General features: G+C 38.8%; 1 protein-coding gene across 2 annotated transcripts in view; it reads left to right on the top strand.

The window, feature by feature from the left end:
• fstl5 (follistatin-like 5) overlaps window positions 1-24839 on the top strand; it is a 294437-nt gene that overhangs the window by 123948 nt on the left and 145650 nt on the right. For both annotated transcript variants that reach the window (XM_038300837.1, XM_038300838.1), the window contains exon 5: window positions 17136-17332. In XM_038300837.1, coding sequence (XP_038156765.1) covers window positions 17136-17332 — 197 coding nt within the window. The remainder of the gene's footprint in view (window positions 1-17135; window positions 17333-24839) is intronic.

Raw genomic sequence — 24839 nt, 5'->3', positions numbered from 1 at the left:
TGTAATCATCAAAATTAAACAAAATAAACATCTGAAATATATGAGTTTGTATGTAATGTATGAATATAATATACAAGTTTCACTTTTTAAATGGAATTACTGAAATCAATCAACTTTTTCATGATATTCTAATTTTATGACCAGCACCTGTATTTTGCTGTGACTGCTTTAGTTTCATTGTGTTATGAACCTGAATAGACTCCTTTGCTTCTTATTTTTTTATTATTCTTAATGCGAAGAGTTTACTGATGCTGCACAAACATTTCTTCTAAGCTAAGATGCACTTGCTGGAAAATAAACACATGCGTTGAAGTAAACAGTGATCCAGAGGAAAAAGGCAAACGCATTCCCTATGCTTGTTAGAAAGCGAATGATGTATGTCTAGAGCAATTTTTGTCAACAGTTTCAACAAAATTGTTCTTTCCATAGCCTCAAATCTGACATGAAATAACAGGAGGCAATGAGATGTTTTAAGTTCCACATACAGAGGTACATTTGAAAAATTTGAATATGGACAAACTGTTGGGTGATTTCTCCTGGATGCACAGTTAAACTCTATTGATGTTCATTGTACTGAAGTCCAGTGTGATATTTCTACAGTTTAAATAGAATAGAAAATCCCTTCATTGCCCCACGACGGAGAAATCCCTGCGTTTACAGCAGCAAAAAGATTATAGAAAAAAATGGTCCCACAAAATGGGACCTTAGAAAATTGTATAAGAATAACATAATAGGGAAGAGTTAAAAAAAAAAAATACTGCACTGTAAAGTGTTTTAATAATATAAATACAGTGCACCTGGATAATAATTAACCAATATACAGCTTTGGACATTTTCACAGCAACGGATATTTGAAAAAAGCAGCAACATCAGAGAGGTGCAAAATAACAGCAGCATGTTATTTAACTGACTGAGATAGAAACTGTACAAAAATCAGCATGAACATAACTTACTGAGGTTGTTGGGAACAGTGATGGTTATAAAGTCTTGCAGCTGCTGGGAGGAAGGATCTGTGATAACACTCCCTGTTGCATTTAGGGTGCAGCAGTCTGTCATTGAAGGAGCTTTGCAGTTCTGCAACAGCTTCATGAATGAGGTGGGAAACATTATCCGACAAGGTTGTTAATTTAGTTAGGATTCTTTTGTTTCCCACCTCCTGCACTGAGTCCAGAGGGCATCCAATCACAGAGCAGGCGTTCCTGATCAGGTTATCCAGCTACAGATAAGCAACTGCTCCAACAGACAGCCCCATAGAAGATGGCTGACATTATAGAGACATAGAAGGTCTTTAGGAGCACCCCCTGCACTCCAAAAGACCTCAGTCCCCACAGCATAAAGAGTCTGCTCTGACCTTTCTTATACAGAATCTCAGTGTTGCGAGTCCAGTCCATTCTGTTATTCAGGTGAACACCTAGGCACTTACAGTATAACAGTCCATCAATGTCCCTTCACTGGATGTTAACCGGTGTAAGTGGGCTGGATCTGCTTCTGCAAAAGTCCACGACTAGCTCCTTGGTTTTCCCTGCATTAATCATAAGATGGTTCTTCTGGCATCAGACCGTAAAGTTCTGGGTCCACTGTCTGTACTCTGAGTCATCCCCACGTGTGATGACGCCAACTATGGCAGAATCATCAAAGAACATATGGAGGTCGCAGCATGGGGAGTTGATGGAGAAGTCTACGGTATAGAGGGTGAATAGGAACGATGCCTGCATTGTTCCCTGTTGAATCCCTGTAATGCAAACTAACCTAACTGGGACACATCCCTGTGCTTTCATATACTGTGGGCGTCCAGTGAGGTAGTCCAGAATCCACTTGGATATGTGCTGGTCTACTCCTGACAGCTCCGGCTTGGCCCTTAGGAGTCCTTGCTGGATGGTATTGAAAGCACTGGAGAAATCAGAGAACATGATCCTCACAGTGCTTCCAGGTTTCTCTAGGTGATGCAGAGCTTGGTGCAGGAGGAAGATGATGGCATCATTTGCCCCAATCCCATGACAGTAGGCTAACTGAAGTGGATCCAGTGAAGTCTTCACCAGGAGGTGTAGAGGGTGTAAGACTGATCGTTCAAGGGTCTTCATCAGGTGTGAGTTGATTGCTACCAGCGTGTAGCTGCTGAGGTCCTTTAGATGTTTTCTGTTTGGCACCGTTAACACACAAGCCATCTTCCACAGCCCTGTTACTTCTCCCAGCCTCAGGCTTAAGTTGAACATGTAGCACAAGATGGGTGGTTGGGTGGCTGGTCAAAGCTATTGAAAATCTGGTTCAGATCATTAACCCACTTCAGGTCTCCTACAGCCTGGGTGTTCTGATTTTGGCCTGAGATTGTCTTCAGGCTTTTTCAGATCCCTCTTTTATTGTTCTGCTGCAGCTGATCCTCCATGTTCTTCTTGTAGCTGTTCTTACGATCCCTGATTTTCTTCTTCAGTTCTTTCTGCACTGCTCTCAGCTGCTCCTTGTTCCCTGATCTAAAGGATCTCCCATACATAGCTTTCACAATAATGTGTGTACATTCCGGGGCATGTAGTTGGCCTCATGCAAACTGCCTAGCAGCTCAATGAACCTTGCTGCAGAGCATTTCTTTAACGGCTAGGTGTCCAGAGTTAAACCATGTATTGTTCACAGCAAAGCCACTTACCACTCTCCCTGGTCTGTCGACCCGAAGTAGATGAAATCTGTCCATGCTTACATGAGAGTCTTGAGTTAGTGCGGTTAGCCACGTCTCTATGCGGTTAGCCGAAGTCTCTGACTTGTTGTTGTTGTTTAAAAATCTTCTGAAGAGGATACTCACTATTGACTATAATTTTTTTTTTATTTTATAAAGAATTCTTCTTTGTTAAATAATCTCAGAGATTTTAGGAGAGGTCCTAGAACAGGGATTGCCTCCTCTGTGAGCTTTTTTTTTAACTTACCGTATTTTCACGACCATAAGGCGCACCGGACTAAAAGGCGCACTCTCAGTTATGTGTGCCATTTCTGTATTTAACACACACATAAGGCGCACCGGACTATAGGGCGCGTTTTTTATATACAGGTACATGTCCTCTCAGGTGGATTTTCTCACTTAAAAACATATTAAAACTACTTTATTCCCACTGATCACAGCAAATAAAGCTGCAAGGTGTATTTATTACAAAGTATTATTCAAACCTGGGAACCTGCCATGAGAGACACATCGCTGATGACACAGGGCTGCGATTACTCCTCTGATACAGTTTATTGACGCATAAATTAACTTAAAACATAGGCAGGATAATAATCTGGATGAACTGACTGCAATGATTAAATTTTCAGGTGGACTTTCTCACTTAAAAAGATTTAAATTATTTAGATGAAAAAACACCTGCTGAGGTGAGTCCGGATGCGCCGCGGACCAGAGGCGGCTGTTGAATTAAGTTTTTTAGGTAGAAAAATAGAGCGGGAGCAAAACTGAGTATGATTGTGCTTTATTCAAGTATTTATTACAGAGTATTAATCAAACCCCTCAAAGTCCTCATCCTCTGTTTCTGAATTAAACAGCTGCGCTAAATCCGACATGCCAGTTTCCCCTTCTTCTTCGTTTATTCACGCATAAATTAACTTAAAACATAGGCAGGATAATAATCTGAATGAACTGACTGTAATGATTAAATTTTCCGGTGGACTTTCTCACTTAAAAAGATTTAGATTATTTAGATGAAAAAACACCTGCTGATGTGAGCCCGGATGCGCTGCGGCCCAGAGGCGGCTGTTGAATTAAGTTTTTTAGGTAGAAAAATAGAGCGGGAGCAAAACTGAGTATGATTGTGCTTTATTCAAGTATTTATTACAGAGTATTAATCAAACCCATCAAAGTCCTCATCCTCTGTTTCGGAATTAAACAGCTGCGCTAAATCCGACATGCCGGTTTCCCCTTCTTCTTTGCTGTCAGAGTCACTTTCCGTGCCGGGCGGCTCCTTGGAAATGATGCCGGCTTTTGCGAAAGCTCGAACAACAGTCCCAGCAGAAACGTTAGTCCAAGCATCTACAATCCATCCGCAAACGGTGGCGTAACTTGCCCGCCGCTGCCTTCCACTTTTAGTGAAACTGTGGTCTCCGTCTGTCATCCATCGCTCCCACGCCGCTCGCAGCCTTACTTTGAACGGGCGGTTCACACCGATGTCGAGCGGTTGAAGTTCCTTTTTCAGACCTCCCGGAATAACAGCAAGCACAGCGTTCATTTCTTTAACCTTTTTTTTCACATCGGCTGTGAGATGGGCACGCATGGAATCACAGATTAACAGAGATGGAGATGCGTGGAAAAAACCACCTGGTCTCCTTACATACACCTCCCTCAGCCAAGCTTTCATCATCCCCTCGTCCAACCAGCCTTTTTCATTCGCCTTAAACCCATCAAAGTCATCATCCTCTGTTATCCTCAGCATTCCTCTGAATAAAACAGCTGCGCTAAATCAGACATGCCAATTTCCCCTTCTGCGCTGTCAGAGTCACTTTCCGTGCAGCGCAGCTCCTCAGAAATAATGCCGGCTTTTGCGAAAGCTTGAAAAACAGAGCCAGCAGACACAGTCCATCTACAATCCATCCGCAAACGGTGGCGTAACTTGCACGGCGCTGCCTTCCATTTATCATGAAACTGTGGTCTCAGTCTGTCATCCATCGCTCCCACGCCGCTCGCAGCCTTACTTTGAACGGGCGCGTCACACCGATGTCGAGCGGTGGAAGTTCCTTTGTCAGACCCCCGGGATAACGGCGAGCACAGCGTTCATTTGATTCATCGTTTTTTCACATCGGCTGTGAAATGGGCACGCAGCGATGGTGATGCGTGGAAAAAAGCACCTGGTCTCCTCACATACACCTGCCTTTCATCATCTCCTCATTCATCCAGCCTTTTCATTTGCGTTAATATCATCAGAGCGCTGTGTCTCGCTGTCAGCTCCCAGATCAGCTTCTCTGATTGGTTGATGCGGCGCGTCCAGCAGCAAAACTTAAATTTTTCCATCTGAGCTGCAGCAGCGCGTTGGCGGTGCGTCAGATGCTTAAACGCTCCCGACGTGCTGCACCAAAACGCGCTGCGGGACCTTTTGCTGCACCTATATGCGCGTCAACCATTGACTTTGCATGTAAACTCGCTGCTTCTGCTGCACCTGCTGTGTCCGGTTCACACCGATGTCGAGCGGTTGAACAGCGAGCACAGCGTTAATTTGTTTCCCCATGTTTTTCACATCAGCTGTGAGACGGGCACGCATGGAGTTACATATTAACAGCGATGGTGATGCGTGGAAAAAAAACGCCTGGTCTCCTTACATTCAGCCACTCTTTCATCATCTCCTCAATGAGGTGGTCTCAAAAGTCGCAGTTACAACACACATAAGGCGCACCGCACCATAGGGCGCACCGCACATTTTGAGGGGAAAAAAAGACGTTTAAGTGCGCCTTATAGTCGTGAAAATACGGTATTAGTCCTAATACGGTATGTTGAATTTTTTTTATTTTTTTTTTTATTTCAATAAAGCATTTACATTTTGCTTAATTTTTTCATAATTATACCATGATGTTTATAACATAGCTAATTACTGATGTAGAGTTCATCTGTGTATAATTTAATCAAAGTGTAAAAATAGCTGCTCTATTTAGACCTTGAGAACATTAGAGAAAAAAAAACATAATGAAGACTAAAACCTCACTCATACTGACTATGCGGTGGTTTCTTTCCGCTATCCATCACAAATTGTGACAATAGTGAACCACACTTGATATGTGCAAGATACATTCAAACGTCCAGACAACATCCCATCTTACTTTGAATTGTACCCGATTCGCTTTTCTCTTTCTGCGCCTGTCTTTTTGTCTTCCTCATATGTGTCTTTAGAGTTTTTCATGTTTTGTTCAGTCATCTGTCAAAAATTGACTTAATCCATATTTCTGATGCTTGAGACAAGCTGAGTCTGTCATGTTGCAGCTCCATTGATCCATTGGGGATTATCTGATTGACTTGAATGGCTTCTATTTGAAACTGAGAGCTAAATAAATATTCTACAAGAGAAATCATTTGCTGGCCTCTGTTCAGTCAAACATCTGAATATGAAAAGAATATGGCACCTGAACAAATCTACCAAGACATGACTGACACGAATAATGAGAAGCATGGAAATCAATAGCTCAAGTGTGCATATCTGTTGACAAGACAACTAGAAGATTCAGAGTTGACAAATTTGGCCTCATAGGCGATTCTTAAGAAATAAGATAATTAAGGCATTGTTTGCATCATAGCAACCTACTGAAAATTAGATTTTCTTTCCATGTATGTGTACCATTGTTACATGAAGAAACAGTAGAAACAAAACCAAGCATTCTTTAATTTAACCCCACAAACATCAGAGGATTTCCTAGATTTTCTAAGAAATATATGAAATTATGTGCTTTGCTTTATGTAGTTTTGTTTTTCTTAATGTAGTTGCGATTTGCTTTATGTAGTTTTGTTTTTCTTAATGTAGTTGCGCTTTGCTTTATGTAGTTTTGATTTCCTTAATGTAGTTGCGCTTTTAGATTTATAGTTGCAGTTTGCACTTCAGGGCCACCGTAGGGATGTCATCCTCTAATTTATTTGAAAGACAAATCATAAAAAGCTCTATCTTCTCCTTTTTATCTAACAATATTGCATTTGTCTATGTTGCTTTACCGTATAAAATATGAACAAAGACATACATTTTCTTTACATACATATCATATACAGTGCATTTATTCTCAAAGAATACACTCCACACAAAAAGATAAATCCTCCCATTTCCCCCTGATGCTTTCTAAATATAGACTTGAAGCTGAGATGATGTAATGACCCAGCCTTGGTTTATTCAGGCTTCATGTAACTGTCCCCCATCATGTCATCAACAAGACCTGATAGTAAGGGGGTACTGTTGGTGTAATCAACTCTACTGGGATCAGATTTGAGAGCAGAACCCCACCACCCCCTCTCCTTCCTCATTATCCTCCTCTCTCCTTCTACCATCCATCTCAGTCTACTTCCCTGTCAAATTTGAGGTGTGTTGTTGTATAATGGGGGGAAAAATAATTTAAATGTAACCTATTTTCCAAAGTTTGTGTTATGAGTTGAGAAGGTCATCAGGGATCCCAATGAACAGTTAATACTAAATATTTTATAGTAATACAAAGTATTCTTAAATTATTGTAGAAAATGAAAAGGGCAAATTCCATATGACGTTCCACCTGGTTAAAGTCCTGGTTAAAAATGATCCTATTTCAGGCACTGGTGAGGGGGGAAAAGCTCGTTCCCCATGAGATGGAAATTCTGTGCTGATGAAAGATGAGAGGGAGAGAATTACAACTTTATCCACAGAGAAATACGAGTGTCAGAGGATTGAAATATGGAAAGGCAATACATCCCAGAGAGAGTTAGAGAGGTATCACTTGATGTATGGTGTTAAAAGATACATTTTCAATTGTCCTTTGTGCTACTTTTACTATGACATGAATATTGTCTATTGTTGTAAAAGTGATTGCTCAGAGGCTTTTTAACAATTTTTCTCACTGTGGGTTCATTATCCGGTGAATTAATATCATCGGGAGGATATTGTAAATCTGCCTTCCTGCTCTACTGACCAGTTTGACTTGATGCTAATTATACATGTACCCTCATTACAACATTCCATATATGCATTTCGTTTCAGTGGTGTAGGTTGACAAAATGTCATAGTTAATAAATGCTCCACTATTGCTTGCTAAGCATTTTCCACTGCACCCCCATTAATTTGATCATGAGCTAAACTAGTGTGACACATTGTTTTTGGGACTTGTCAAAAAATATTCTAAAAGGGTAGCAGCTCTCCCACAAGGTTTACATAGATCCTGTGCACCACTGCAGTAGAACTGACAGAAGCGGGACTGAAGTATTTTGGCAATGAGCCTATAACACCCCAGAATTATAGAGGACAGATTCAGTCCCCTTAAAACTGAAACTGAATTTGAAAGCTTGACCTCTGACCTCACAAATTTAGCTAATAATTATTAGACCACTTAGGATCAGCCATAAAGCACACAGTCAACAGATGCCTCAATATAGAAGAATGTAGACAAGGATGTGATGACCAAAGTAGTGTTACCTGCATATATTAAGCACCACATTGAATTCTAAAACTTGATGCTGATACATATCCACTATCCATAACAAGGAGGGTATCCAAACTAAACATGCATCTCACAGACAACAGACTTGATTATCCAGCAGGTCCTCATGTTTAGACCTGCATTATATGTAGTACTCTGCAAAAAGAACAACTTTCTGAAAGCAAATTTAGACTATGCACTCTGTAACAAACTGGCCATTTACCAGGTCTCAAACTACTTTTGATTTTTAAACCCCTTTCAATTTCTTAAATTTTTACAACATACAGTAGTAACAATGCTAATCATGCTACATATTTATTTAAATTTTATTTACATGTCATTTCATTTAACATGCTACTACAAGTTGGTTCATGCATCTTATTTTAGATATAATAAAATTACAGCTCACAATTTCAACTTTTAAGAAACGCTGTCTCTACTGAATTTGAACAAATAGCAAGAATGTATGACTAAATGACCTTTAAAACTGGATTTTCTAAGCTCAAAAATAAATGTATGACCTTATTTTTATTTATTTAATCATTGTGCTATAGATTAAAAGATTTTCCATTATGACCTTTACCGTAATTTATTAAATGGCACCAGAAGTCTCAGGTCTGGGTCTGTTGTCAGAGCCATGTGTTCATATTGTCAGACAGAGCAGTAGTGATGGTGTGCAGCCCCACTGCCTAGATATCCAGTTTAGATCCAGTCAGGTGTTGCTGCAGTGACACCTCTAGTTGCTCTTAAAGATTGCAATCAGTGACCTCTGATTTGGGTAACACACTTGTCATGCTGTGGTTTGGTGATGTATTGTGAACTGTGGCAGAAGCCAGGGCCCTAGAGAGGGTGATGGAAAAGCTGAAGAGGTGGTAGGGAGGAGTTGCAGAGATGGGGCCACTTTCTGCAGAGTTGACTCCAGCTATTCTGCTGAGCATACACTTTAACAATATAAATAAAATAGTAGTGCTTTCAAAGTGACAGGTTGAAGTGGGTATGGGAGTTTCATTCACTGCCAGGACATTGGTGTTTGTGCTGGAATAGAGCAATGTGCAAAGCCTTTTTTCTCCAGACTTTGTTTCCAAGAAGCCACACTTTCTTATAAATATCTACAATTTTTGAGAGTTTTCTATGCTCTATGAACTGTTTCAATGTTTTTCTTTGGACTTTGGTTGTTTTTCCTGTTTTGTTTTTGTGTTCCTTTTGTACCATAACCACATTTTTATGTGTCATGCAAAGTATTAAATTTAATATCACATCCAAGAAGAACACTTGTTCACCCCTTGAGTTCTGGAGCCTTTTTGATGCTCGATTGATTCAATGGACTGACATATATGGCTTTAACCTGATACCCTTTCGTAGACAAAAAAATGGGAAACAGATGCGTAACTTTGAAAACTCATAGGGCTTTTGAAATTTTCTAAAAACCACTTAAAAGATTTAGGTATAGACCATTGGCGGCTGGTGGTGTTTTCTCCAGTTGGGGGGCTATAAATTCAAAATTGACGTATACCAAAAACCATAAACATATACCAAGTGGTCCCACCAGTGTATTTATATGAATGCCAACAACAAAAAAAGATTATTAAAGCTGCAGTCTGTAACATTGAGAAGAGCGCAGACTTCGACTGAAAATTTGAAGAAAAACAGGTTTCACGCCACTCCCCCACCTTCTCTGCTTCACTCATGCCCCACCTCCAAGCTCCACCCCTCTCACAGCATTTGCTCGGCTACCGCATGCGACCAGAAGCGTCCAAGCAGCATAAGCGGCATGGAGTGTGAACAACACTCAACAACACTCATCTCCAAGCAGCTAGATATAAGATGCTGGTTATACTGAAGTTTGCTGTGTAAGCAGTTGTCGGCAGGGGCAGTAAGGGCAGTTTCTCTTTCGCTGGTGGCTGTCGCTCCGCCATGACTTCCACGCGCGTCCTCCTGACTGCAGCAGCCGGGCGGCAGCGGCAGGTTCAGCGGTGAGAGGGAGGGGGCGGGATTCAGCGTGTGTGAGCTGTGATTGACACTCCATCAGACGCTCCTCTGGCTGTGATTGGTTGTTTTGTCTCGTCCTGAAATATTCTTTCCAGATTGCAATACAGGCAGTAGGCGGGAGCAATTGAAGCAGTTTTTTTTAACAGGTTACATGTACTGCTGTCTGGGCATAGGGACAGTTTTAGCCAATATGACAAAAAGTGATTTTTAAAAACTTACAGACTTCAGCTTTAAAACACTTTATAAAAATAAAACATCTTCCTTCTGAGGCTTTGTGAAGGCAAATCTGTTTTGCATGGTTCAATATTGCGTCACAGACCTAAAAAAAAATTGTACCTGTTTAATAATGTAGAAGCTATTAGTCAAGTTTATATTTTTTTAATATATAAAAAGTATTTTCTGAGAATGTGTTTATTAAAGAGCAACTATGCAAACTAACAAACATCTAGAAAAACGTCTAGCGCAAATGTCTGCGCTGTGACGGGAGGTGGTGAGCAAATACACTTCCTGTCACCTCAGGCCGCAGCTTAGCTGCGCCATGAGCTCTCCTAGGGCTGGGTACCGAACTTCGGTTCTTTTATGGTACCGACTGAAATGCTTCGGTTCTACAGGGTATCGAAACATGCCTCGTCTTTCGGTACCAAGTTTCGGTGATTGGCTGTAACACTTAACGTGATTGCGTCATCCAGGAAAAATACACAGGTGGTCACGCCTACAGCCAGGGTTCATGTGTATCTGTTGTGAACTGGTTGCGAGCGTCATGGAACCCCTTTAAAATGCCCCCCAGGTCAAAAGTGCGGCTTCACTTTATTAAGACTGATGCCAATAGTGCACAATGCAATACATCGTGTATGAAAACAATTTAAGAGCAGAAAGTTGCTCGGTGTTTGACTGCAAGAAGAGCGGACCGCAGCCGGCGCAACCATCCTCCTCTCAGCAGCCCGTGGGCAGAGCAAAGCCAGAGCGGAGTGAATCATGCTGCTTTCAAACTGGACGCAGCAGGAGTAGCAAAAACACGTCTGCTGCTTCCTTTTTGCTGCTTGTACCAGCTTCTGACGCGCGGCTGAAGAAGCTTTGCTGCTCTGGCTGCGCGGTCTGACGCGCGTTGGGCGGAGCTACTCTATCCTTTATTTGCCTTGCAGCTATATTTGCTGTGATCAGTGGGAATAAAGTAGTTTTATTATGTTTTTAAGTGGGAAAATCCACCTGAAAACTTAATCAGTGCAGTCAGTTCATCCTGCCTTCCAATATTCTTTCTGTGGGAGCCGCTCAGACCCCCACATACCAGCGGTGCGCTGTCAGTAGGATCCCATTCAACGGGCTTGTTTGTCAGACATGGTAATTTTTCTAAAGGAAAACTCCTAAGTAAAAAGGTCCTCACAATGTAACAGTGAATATTAGACACAGATTTTTTTTTTTATGTAAGAGGAAAAATGTAAATGGAAAAATCAGAGCTTAAAATAAAACTCAAGATTTGTGCTTTAATATGTTGTGTAATTTTCTTTTTCTTCAAATTGATATTATAAAACTGGTATCGAAAAAAGTATCGTTCAGGAACTGGTATCGAAGTGAAGGTATCGGTATTGGTATCGGAACCGAAAATTTTTGAACAATACCCAGCCCTAAGGTCTCCTACACTTCATATTGCAGAGGAGATAATGCGCATGTACAACTTTTAACGAGAGTCTATGGTCAAAGAATTTTGCGTGGAAATACGTTGTCAATCTGACAAAAAATTGTCATAAATCACTGTTTGTGTGGAGGACCCAGACGCAGAGACCAGTAGGCAGAGGTGAATTAAAGTCTGTTTATTCAGGTTCACAGGTCCAGAAGCAGGAATCAGAGTCCAACTGAAAATAACAAACGTACCAGAACCAAGGAGACATCAGGGATTAACCAAACCAGAAGCCAGGGAGAGACGAGGAACACAGACAGAAGTTAGACGGGATGTTTGACGAGGATCCAGCAAACAGGAACTGAACAGGGAGGGCTTTTAAAGGGGACAGAGAGAGAGAGAGAGAGCTGACGAGGAAATTGGCAACAGGTGCTTGGCAGGACAGAGAAACAGGAAGGGAGGACACAAGAGGGCAGCAGAGGACAACAAATGGATGACTAAGGAAAACAGGAACAATCAGACCAGGACCATGACAAAAATGTAATGACGCTTCACTAGCCATTAAAGATTTAATATTTATCTTGCACATCTAAAAATATATATATTAATATCTTTAGAAATATTTTAAATTTGATTTAAAATTCAATTACAAAAATAAGAGAAAATGTATGTCTTAATCAAGGTCATTGGGTGCTTGGGGTTAGAGTCCTGCACGGGTCGAGTTTTACCAACCCGCACCCACCCGAGCCCGTTAGGATGACTACCGAACCCGACCCGTCACCCGCGGATATCTTCAATTCAAATCCGAACCCGACCCGACCCGTTGATATTTAACCCGCAACCCGACCCGTTAACACGTCAAGTAATAGGCTATAGTACGCTGCGCTGCAGAACACTGACTGTGGCCTTTTTGGAGGGAAGCCCACACTGCCGGCAGGGCTTTAAGCTACAACAAGGGTGACCCCAGTGCCTGATTAATATAACATTTCTGATGTCCATAACAACACACATGCATAAAAAAAAAATCACCAACTACCCGCCCGCACTAAAAAAAATATCCGCCCAACCCCCGACCCGTTTATTTTTATAAATGTATTTAATGTGTATGTATTTAAAACCCGCAAAAGAGCATTTTAGCGGGTGACCCGTCTGTTTACCATATCTTTATTAAACTAGCTTTGGCATAAGCCTCGTCAATTTTTCTCCAGTATCAAAAATGTAAATTATATATATATATATATATATATATATATATATATATATATATATATATATATATATATATATATATATATAAAATTTTATGTACCACAGATTGTTTAGTTATATATGTATTTTTGTTTCTGTAGAACCGTGCACCCAACTTCTGTTTTCTTGCAAACTTAGATTTTTGATTTAGGCTGGCTTTTATTTTTATTTGAGACAGGACCTGTACGTGTCAGCATATATCACAGTGTAGTTTTGGATCTGATAAAATCCATCTATGTTTATAGCTTTATAGGAAGTATAATTAAATGTTTGAGAGAAATTATGATGCAATCTGGCGACTGCCACATTTACCATCTGTGTTGCAAATTTCCCCCACTTTCCAGATATGTGTACCAGTACAAATGAGTCAGATTTTGCGCACAATTTCAAGCTGTTTGGCTTTTTTTTTTAAAATCACAACCTTTGTGTTGAAGTCGGGAAAAACGTGATTCTGAGATCCCCTTTTGTGCGTAAGCAAGCTTTATAAATGAGAGCCCTATTCAGCTGGTAATTCTACTGTATTCTCTGCTCAAATTGAGTTGCAATAAGATTACTTTATGACATATTTTATAGTCTTTATGTTGTATTTTATCATATGGATAAGAAGAAATAAATGCCTTTCTGAGATTATGAAAACCTCTAACAATGTGTTTAAAATTCTCTAAATCAACTGATCCCTAGCAGGTTATTTGAGTACATCTCTGTGTGTTCCACTCCTTTCTGTGTGTGTCTACATGCATGACTTGTAAAGTTCTCTGATGTAAGTGACCTTCATATCCCAGGAGCACACCAGAAGCCTTTTATATTTTATTCATTTTTGCCGTTTGTGACCAAGGCGGCCACTCTGACACTGACACTTGTCAAAACCGACCCTTTTCCATGATATACGGCATACTGGTTTCTCCTCCTGTTTTAACAGCTGAAGAAAGCTTTATATTTCTCCTGATAATATATTTCTATTGGTGGCTGGTATGAAACTCAGCTCAGCTCTATCGGTGGTGTTCGCACCTCGATTAGTGTTAGAGGCTCCAGCTCAGACTGAAATTGCACCTCAAACATCTGACAACAACTTTGTGTCTCCTTGGCAGTTCAGGTGCTAACAAACAAAGAAACACAAATGCATTATTCCAGAGATGTTTATGTTTATTTCTTTCCATTATGCTATGCAGCCCTCAAAACTGCAGCAACTGCAGCTCAATGTGTTTCTATTAAGCATTCAATCAGGATGGCTGAACATAAATGAACACTGCGTTTTCTAGTGTTACACTGTAAATGAAAATTATATATATTTTTTATTTTACATCACACATACGCGTAACATTGTGGTGGTCTTGTCAATGAAATACATTAAAGTTTCTTGAGTATAACAAAATGCAATGGTGAACATAGGAAAAATCATTTGCAGGGCACTATACTATTGGATGTTTTTCTATGAGCTATTCTCCATTAGTGGATAATAGACAGTAAATGTGTCTTTTTATGCTGCAGACATCCTTTAAAATAATTGACAGGTGAATGTTATTGGGACTGTAGTACTGAAAGTTTTCTCGAAGTACTGCATATCGTATTAGAGTTAGGAGTAAAGTTCCAAACTTCAGGGACTTTTGGGGTCTTCATGGGGTGACAGAGCACTATGATGAAAATATAATAAAGCTGGTGTCAACTCTTAAGGCCTGGCAAAGTTTCAGAATGTCTAACAGGTCTTTCAAACCCAATAATGGTCAGGGCTAGGGTTCTTTTTAATCCTCACATTTTAAAAGTTACTGATCATTCACCCTGTGAGAGTGATCAGTTAAATGAGATCTTAAACCCTGGTTTCTGATGTTGCGTTCCTTCAGGAAGTCATCAGCCCTCAATGAGCAGCCAGATCTCATTAGCACACTCTGTAAATCGTTATTGCTTGATCATTGCATACAAAGTTCATTTCTGTTGCAAAAGACTCCATGTAGCAGATATTATTCAGTGATTTTGATCACACTGGAGTGGGTGACAGTGATGTCACTGTGCTTCTCAAGATGTGCAAAAGGAGAACAAAGCTGACTTTTATTAGGGGAGGTACACTTCCAGGCACAACATAGAATAGTTATTTTGCAAGTGTAAACCGTTATTTCTTGTCATTATTTCCTCTATAACTCCAGCTCAGCTCCACTCCACCAAAACCCTTTATACAGTTGAAAAAGCCTTTGAAGGCAGATTGTAAATATATGTTGATCACACTTTCTGTTGATGTCAGCTTTTGCTCTTGACACCTGTGTAATGGATTCGTTAATAAGTTTCTTCATCACTTGTGAAATGAAGTGGGTGTGGGTGTACATCCTTCTTTATAATATAAACACTAGAGCATTCGTTATGTAGCAGATGGTCATGGAAACACTCTGGCTAAGTACTTACTTAATATGACCAGGCGCCTATTGTTGATGATGTCATCCAGAAGGAAGATTTATTTGTTCGAGTGCTAATTGGCAATGATTTCAATGATTGTTGCCACAGTTATAATTAGAGGTAATTAAATCATTGTTTAATTTTTGTGTTAGCCATAGGCTTTATGCAGTTGTTTATGTTTTTCTTTCTTCAAATTTTTATTTTAATTATTTACTTTTGCACCACAAAGAAAAAAAAAGCAACACACAAAAAGCTTCATTTGCAAAAATATATTGCAATGGAATTAAAAAATATTAAATTTAAATTTAGTTTATACATTTTATATAGATTATTGAGAAACTTGGGTAAAACCAAGGTGATGGTGTTGGATGTTTACCGGCACAGACCCACCACACTGTATAACATCCAGGAAACTGACTTTTAGGTAATAACCCCTTATAAGTACCTTGGTGTTACCCTGAACAGTAAACTGAAATAGATTTACAACACTGATACTCTTTATTGGGATTGTCAGGGCAGTTTTTACCCACCAACCTGTCTGCAATCTTTTGGAGTGAAGGGAGTGCCCCTATAGAAACTTAATTTGACTCTGTTGGCACCATCTGTGGTGTAGATTGTTGAATCAGCAGCTTATCTATAACCAAGAGGAAGATGTTACATGAACTTGGTTAAACAAATTATTCAGGAAGGCTACTGGTGTCCTATAGGGTGCCCTCTCGACCCATTGAAAAAAGTTAGAGACAGAAAGACTCTAGAATGAATGTATACCCTATAAAAATATCATTGTTCGATGATGTCTTGCAGCCACATTGTGAAAGTGGCAGAACTGGAGACTTTTTTCCTGGCAGACGGTTACACCCTAGGTTTATCAAGAGTTTTTGCAGATCCTTTTTTTCCCCATGAGTTTGTAGACTTTAAAACTTAAATCTGAGCTTTTTTCCCCCATATTTTTTAATTGAAACGGTCTATTGTTGTGGATCACGCAAAAGTATAATCTAAATTGATATTTTGTGAAAAAAGAGAAGAAAAAAAAAACAGCAATTATCATAATTACTACAAAATGTTAATTTCAATGTACAATGTTTGATGATTTTAATATTTTTCTCATGTCAATTTGGTTATATCTTATTCCATTTTTTATTGTCTTGGTTGTTATGCAGTTTTGGGTATGAACATACTTCAATTTGCAGGTTTGGTCTGCTGCTAGTCCATCTGAATTTATCCTCTATTTGTGTTCTATGACATTACTTTTTAATACTTTTATTTGTGAAAATGTTAATTCTGCAGGATTCTCTAATAATAGCCAGGACCTCACTTTTTTAAATGGATAGAAGGAGAGGCTCTTTAAGAAGCAGTGTTTTTCATCCATCTATCTTCTCCCGCTCAATCCATCGGGGTCACGCTGGGGCTGCTGCCTATCTCCAGCAGTCTATGGGGGAAAGCAGGGGTACACCCTGGACAACTTGCCAGACAGACGCAGAGACACAAAACTATACACACCCACACCTAAGGACAAAATAGACATGGACTCACCTCATGGACTGTGGGAGAAGGCTTGACTACCTGGAGTGAACGGAGAACTCTCACTTAAATGGGGAGAACATGTAAACCTGGTTCACGCAGAAAGACCCTTGCTGCAAGGCAACAGTGCTACAAACTGGGCCACCATGAAAACACACTATATAATAATAATACCTATTTATATTCTAATCAAAGAGCATGTTCCTAATTTTGCTTAGACTTGAAGTTATTCAACACAAATCATAGTTATTTTTTCTCTCCTTTTTCTTTCCATTGCCAGATGATGACTGCAGGCTGAATGACTACCGTCGGCTAAAAACCAAGATTCTGGATTTGCATGACAAACGATACATGGGTGCTGCTAATCATGGGGCTCACAAGGACAGCATGACAGCACGGAAGCAACTGGTTGATTTGATGTTTAAACGCTTTGATGCAGATAGGAATGGTCTGATAGATGCAAGTGAACTCTCACAGGTAAGCAGTGTAAAGATGTAATACTTTAAAATGTTGTCTGTTTCTACAAATCATTGAAGCTACCCATTTGGCAAAGTCTCTTTAGATTCATAAAACCATTGCAAGTTTTCATAATCTAAGAAAGCTTTGCAAAATCAGCTAAAAAAAATCTGTACACACGCTGAATTTGTATCTCACTTTGAATATGCTGTGCAGTAAAGCCCATCATTCTCCATGCCCCGTTGTAGATTTATATTTAAACAGTTTCAAATAAAACAATAAGTTTGTTCCTGATAGATAAGACTGACATTTTTAAAACGACAACGGTATAATGTAAAATCAGACACAATTTTAAGGAGAAATCTTAATTTATATTTAATTTTGCCGAACAAATGGCATGTTAAAAATTATTTGTTAAATATAGTACTTTATGAATTCTTCAAGTCCACTGTTTGGAAGTTGCAGTATTTCTTCTTTGATCAGTAAATCTGAGTACATGCAGCAACCAGGTTATTAATTCATGCCAATAATGGAATTAAATGGAAATCAGTACTTTTATTTAACCAAATTCCCTAATATGAGGTTAAAAGCACATTAGGCACAGTAAAGTGCTGGTTATACTCCCGCAGCAGGTATTACGCAGACATTTTTGATTTAAGCTCAATTTTGAAGCGTGGTCTGCGCTATGCTATTCCAAGCCACAATTCAAGAGGGACAATCACAAACTAGCTGTAGGTCTAGATACGGAGCAGGGTTCCAGGTGGAAAAAATCTCCCAGCGTTCTCATGCACCTCGCCTTTCTAGCTGGTCCAACTTCAAGAGTCATTTTTTGTAATGGCGGTCATACAAACAAAACAAGCCAGTAAGGTACAAAACAGGAAATGCGTTTGATGTAGAGCGGATGTAGATTTGACCAATCAGAAGCCTCCTGCCTGCGGCACTGCCTGCGGTCACCTACAATTTGGGAAGGATGCAGCAGAGTGTCTGCGGAAGGGGCTGGGACAACTTTGCGTTCACTGCGGCACACACGCAGATGACCTGGGTTTGAAGTATAAATCAGCCTTAAATGGCAGTTCTGCCTCGTGCCGTAACTAAAACCATTGTGGATAAAATCTGTTTCAACTTATTTGTTCCTAATTTGCTGCAGTTATGATAATAAAAAAGGCTAATTAATACAATCTGGGGTGTGTTTAAGGGGTTTTACTCTTACTCTTAATTATGAAAAAACATAATTCAAGGCTTAAAAAAGTTTTTTCTTTAAACAAAAATCAGATATAGTAACATCTGTTACAATTTTTACACAGAAAAAAATATATTTTAAAATGGCACTAAAAGGTTGCATGAAGAGCTGATAATTCTGGAACTATTCTTGATTTATCTCAGTTGTGTATTTTCAGGCGGAAATTGCTTCTGAAACCCTCTGGGCGTAACTGGTTAATGTAATAACCTGCCAATGGTGTTAAAAGCTATCACAGTATATAATTATAATGTTTTCATCTTGCATAGAAACATCCCTGGAAAACTTTAACTGCAAATGATAGAGTCATAAAAGATAATTAGGATTTATTAGGATTCTTCTTTTTTTCAGAATCTGCCCCTCAAAAATTGGTTCGGTAGAACCAAGGGCGTAGGTTTGATTTGAACTTTGGTGGGGACACTATTGGTCTGGTGTCATTGATGCTGCAATATGCGTGCCCTTTTTTATGCTCGATGTGAGCATCCGTACTGATAAGACGAATTCATTGTTAAAAGAGAAAAGCATCATTTTGCTACATTAATAAAAATGTTATAAGCACTACACTCATTAGATGCTGTTTATCAATGTTTGAAGTATCACTGGCTCGTAATCAATTAATCGTATTAATTGATTATTTCAATAATCGTCAACTAATTTAGTATGCGATTAATCATTAACTGGAGAATGGAGACTATAAAACATAATATAAATGTAAAATGTCCCTTTCCCCTAAAGAGCAATCCACTTAGATCAGTAATTATACCAAAATTGTAAAAATACAATATATATATATATATATATATATATATATATATATATATATACATATATATATATATATATATAATATATAAGATTAAAAAAAATGTTTTGTCTGTCAATATTCTCCATCCATGTGGAAATATTTTAGTTTCACCTGGTTTATTTAGACATCACCTGAAGCACTGAAGGGCCAGCTGTTTCACCTACAGTACAAGCTGCCCTGCATCATTATTACTGGATATCTGTGTTTCCTATAATCATATAATGTATAACTGTGTTTTTAATAGTAAAGAATTAAATGCAACACAACCTTTTATCATTGTCCTATATTGCTTACTGTCTGACTGTTTAAATAGCTCCTTACTGTATGTCTATCTTCTTTTTTAGTGACATCATCTACAAACACAACACTAAGAATGAGCCGAAGTGTATTCAAATATAAAATAATTTTTAACAATTATAAAAGACAATATAACATCAATCTTATCTGTAATTTAACATTATCCAAAATAAACAGCCAGATTCAAGCATTTTTACCAGACATTAATGTTTGTACTAATTTACTTATAGACTGTGTGGAAATCTATGTAAGATAAAATCAATGTTTATATTCTTCCTTTTTTTGTTCTTGTCTTTATCCTATTTCTAGAAGTATAAATAGCCAATAAAATAGAACTATTATTATGTGGAACCCTAATTATGCTTTTTAAACGAAAAACAGCAGATGTTTAGGCCCCATTTCTTGTTGTTGTACTCTATAAGAGAAATAACACCTGCTAATAATTATACCTGAACTTTCTCAAAGAGTCATAAAAAATGAAACCAGTAATAGCAACTAAATATTGGTAAAAAGGAAACCCTCACGTTTTCTTTTTTAGTTGGCTGTGGATAAGAATTAGAAATGTTGATGGCTTACAGCCTTTATTTGCCCATTTTGTGTCTTCAGAACTCCTGGCTGACTCAGAATATTTCGCTTTATAAAAGAAAAAAAAAGGTTTTTGTTTTTTAGTGTACATGATATTCATTTTTTTTTTTAATTGGGACTAGTTTTGTAGCCTAATATTTATTGTAGTAACCGCAGCATTCTAGTGTGAATCAATTTTCAATTTTGTGCTCCAAGCACACCAGGACTAGAAAACAGCCAATCAGAGAGAGAGAAGGCGGAACCTAAGGCAGAACAACCAATGAGAGTGTAGTTAAACAGCGCAGCACAGTTCCATGCGCTGCTGCATGAAAGGGACAGGAGAGACCAGGCAGAGGAGCTGCGAGAGGAAAAGAAGCCACTGCTGCAATAACTACTGCTGTAAATTATAAACATGTTGCTCACATCCAATTATTGGTCGGGACAATTAGGTCGGTTCATAATTTTGGTAGGGACATGTCCCTATGGTCCCTATGCAAACCTACGCCCATGGGTAGAACCTATAGAGCAGTAGTTGTTGTTAATCCTACATACTATATAAGGAGATAATCCTGGTTTAAAGATGTCAAGGTTAGTTGAGGTATGAGGACCCAAACACAGAGGAAGAGAGGCTGAGGAGATTTCTGGGAGTTTTAATGGGGCAAAAACAGTAAACAAAGGCAGGAATCCAAAAATCCAACTAATAATGAAAAGCAAACCAGAACTGAGGAGACATCTGGGGAAAACCAAACACAAGGAGCCAGGGAGAGACGAGGAACATAGACCACAGCATGGGAAGACAGCAAAGACAAGAAACCAACAAAGAGTGAGAGCAGAGGGAGAGCATATATAGCAGAAAGAGACAAAGGCAGGGCTAACGAGCAGACAAGGAGCAGGTGTGAGGGGAGACAACGAGGGAGCCAAGGGGAAAGGAACATACACACACAAGAGGGCAATAGAGGACAACAGAAAAACATGAGAACTAATATAAATCTAGAAATTACAACAAAACTGTACTTAAACCAATAAATCTAGAAAACAAGGAGCAAAGTAAAGAACAACAGAACCAAGACCATGACAAAAGACATAGCTGGAGAATTATTCATGTTAGAAATATGGTTCCTTAGCACATATTTGTATAATGTTGATTTCATGTTCAGCTAAATATGCTCAGTTTATGATTTTGGGGTTGATTTGATGGTAAAAACACTTTGTGGAATGTCCTTGAATAGAAAAGGAAAACTAGCATTTTAAAACTGTTAGATGATATCATTTTTTAAAAAAATTTTCTTTTAATTATTTGCCGTTGATAAGAAAAATCATTGTACTTTATTAAAGTATTAGCAAAAATGTTATTTGCTTTAAAAGGTCTCTTCATCACTGGAAAGTTGGTTGATTGCCTTTTTCAGTAAGATTTACAAAAGTATGATGTTGCTGGTTTTACAGTATTGATTACCAAGAGATCAAATGGTAATCATTTTTTTACTCTTTGTTATTCAAACCTCGTTTTTTTTTTTTTTTTTTTTTTTTTTTTTTTTTATCCTTAAATTCATTGGGAGGTCCACTGTGAAAAATAGAGAAAAAGAAAATATAGGGTCAGGTTAACTTTGGCTTCACCAATGTGCACCCCATCGGCAGGCTGAGGTGCTATTAAAAGAGACATCAGTGCATGAGATCAATAAGTGTTTGTCATGTAGATTGTGATTTTTGTTTCATGTAAAGTGAAGGGCAATGTTTTAGATTGTTTGGACAAAGAAAGAAAAGCCAAAATTATTTGCAATCCCTCACAAAGTGGGCAAAAACACCCACAAAGGCTGTGAAAGCAGGAATGGATACCTGAGTGTTTTACTACTTTAATCAGGTGGAGACCACCCTTTGTATCTCCTGTTTATGTGTCTTTGGCCGTGAATATATGTTACTCTTGGTAAGTCTATGTACCTCACATTTGTTTAACCTTAGATATAGGGGTGATTATTAGCATGTGCGTTGCGATACAGTATTTGGGTCACAATACAATATTATCACAATATTTGAATATCACTGTATATTGCGATATTTACCCAGCTATCAAAATGAAACGCATACATAAAAAAGCAGATGTTGTATATGTTTGTCAGAATCTATTTTGTTTCTGGTATGAGTCAGTCCACATCTTACACCGTGACTGCCTCAACTACAGACATGACACTGCACCGAACAGCATAAGGGCTCCACAGCTCTATCGACCAGATTGGCAGTGCAGAGGTAGCCCATTTTCCCCCATTGTTTTAGGCTAAAATGTTTGTTTTTTTGAAATCGATACTAAGAACTGAAAGATCAGTATTATATTGGGCAGACGAAGATCACGATAAATCATCAAATCATTTTTGTCTCACACCCCTACTTACGTATTGTACATTCAAACAATAATTGGAAAAACTATAGCAGGAAGGAAAAGCTGAGATTCACCTATTTACTTATTTTAAACTAGATCCAGATCAATGAGAAAAACAACTGAAAACACACTGAACCAAAAGGCATGGGAGAGAATATAAACCACCCTGGATCACTTCAGGTGTATCAAGTGGGCAGACTTTCCACTTTTCAATGATGTATCAGCTGGCACATATTCCAGATGCATCAATCTGGTCCGGTAGTGATAATTACCTGAACGCACACCTTGGTTTTACAGTTGTTTAAAAAAATAAGAAGGAAAAAAAAAAGGACTGCTGCTATGATACACTATCCATCAACCAGATGCTTACTTATATGTCTTTTTTTTCATATTTACCTCATCAGTTTCATGGTTTACAGTTTCACACTGTTCTTATCTGACATCTTGCTGATTATGTTTTTCCCTCTTTGAAAGTATATCCTCCTTGCCGCTCCCCACTTTTTACTGGATCATGCGTGGGCAACTTAAAAACACTACTGCCATACTTTATAAGTGGGACTCTCACTGTTGCTGTTTAAACATTATAAGTATAGACTGTTGCACAAGCAGATTTTATAATCTTTGCCTTGGCTATCATCTTTCATAATGTCCATAAGTCTTTTAATAAGATTACTTTCATATCAAATGCTTTGCATTGAATTGGAGAGAGCAGTGTCTATAATGATTTTAAAGTTTTAGTATTTAAACCAAAATGTAATCCCTTTGATCATTTAATAATCTTTGTATCTGCATAATCAAATCAAAGGATTAAATCAAGTTGCCTTCCTCTGCATCATAATCTCATCCATTTATCCCTGCCTTTTTCCACCCTGGTAGCTACACAGCATCCCTCTAAGTAAACCTTTTGAAAAGCAATGTGGGTCAAAAGAGTCTTGTGCTCCTGCAGAGCCACATCCTTTAAAAGTCACTACCAAGAAGGATGTTGTAAGAAAAGCTTTTTTGTGGCTGGTATAAGAGAGGAGGATATTCTTGGCATAACAAAGTCTCTGCATACCTTAAGACTGATTTATTATGCAGCATATTTGAATAATTGAAGGGGCCTAAGCACCCCACAGCGAATTTTCAAACCTCAATTTCAGATGCTTTTCTTATGTTACCTTCCTGCAGATTCAGTTGATTATCCCCTTTGCACAGGGCTTGGAAAAGTCACCTATCTAGTCAGTAAACCTGGATTAAACACTTTGATTTAAATGTATTTACATATTTTGAGTCTGATGAATCTAAATCTCATTAGACTTTTTTTACGTTTTAACTACGAAAATGTCAAATGGCGGTGTAATAGAAGTCATGCATTGTCACCATCTCAATCTGTATGCTGATCATGCATTTTGAAATGCAACAAATTCTCTTCAGACTTTTTCAGCCAAAGTGTATTACTCCTCAACTTTTCAAAGTACTAAAATGTGTTTTTTTTTTTCATCTTTCTGCTGGTGAAGGTTCTCAGTCATTCAGGTCATAGTCATTCTTAAAAAAGAAAATAAAAAAAATACCACTGGACTTTGTTTCAAAGTTTGAAGACGTTTCGCTTCCCATCCAGGAAGGTTTTTCAATTCAAAATTTCAGGAATAGCATTGTGTTCGAGGTTGTATACAGTAGCCCAACAAAGCCTTGTTTGTGTTTTGAAAACATGCAAATTGGAACAGACGAAGGGGTCCACCCATTTGGAATGGGGGTCGCTTGGCTTCTTTTGATCACTAAAAGAAGTGGAAGTTTTTACAAGACACATTTACTCGGTTGACCAAAACATCAATTTCACAAGAGAGGATGCCAACAACAACAAGCTACCTTTTCTGGACTGTTTGGTGAGCAAAGAAGGAGATGGAAACCTCAACATTGAAGTCTATATGAAATCTGCTAACACAGACCAATATCTTCTTTTTGACTCACACCACCCATTGGAACACAAACTTTCAGTCATCAGAACCTTACGACATTGCGCTGAGCATGGGGCGACAGTGGCGTTGGATGTAGGAGTTTGCCCTGAAATCAAAGGATTGACGGTTTAAGCCCCGACTCCGACTTTCAGTGTCGTTGTGTCCTTGGGCAAGACACTTCACCTGCATTGTCTACTGATGGTAGTCAGAGGGCCCGGTGGCGCCATTGTACGGCAGCCCTGCTTCTGTCAGTCAGCCCCAGGGCAGCTGTGGCTACAATGTAGCTTGCCACCATCAGTGTGTGAGTGTGTGCGTGAATG

Source organism: Cyprinodon tularosa, unplaced genomic scaffold (genome assembly GCF_016077235.1).
Source record: "Cyprinodon tularosa strain WSP-4 unplaced genomic scaffold, ASM1607723v1 ctg458, whole genome shotgun sequence".
Classification (NCBI taxonomy): Eukaryota; Metazoa; Chordata; class Actinopteri; order Cyprinodontiformes; family Cyprinodontidae; genus Cyprinodon; species Cyprinodon tularosa.
This window is presented reverse-complemented; position numbering and strand designations above follow the sequence as displayed.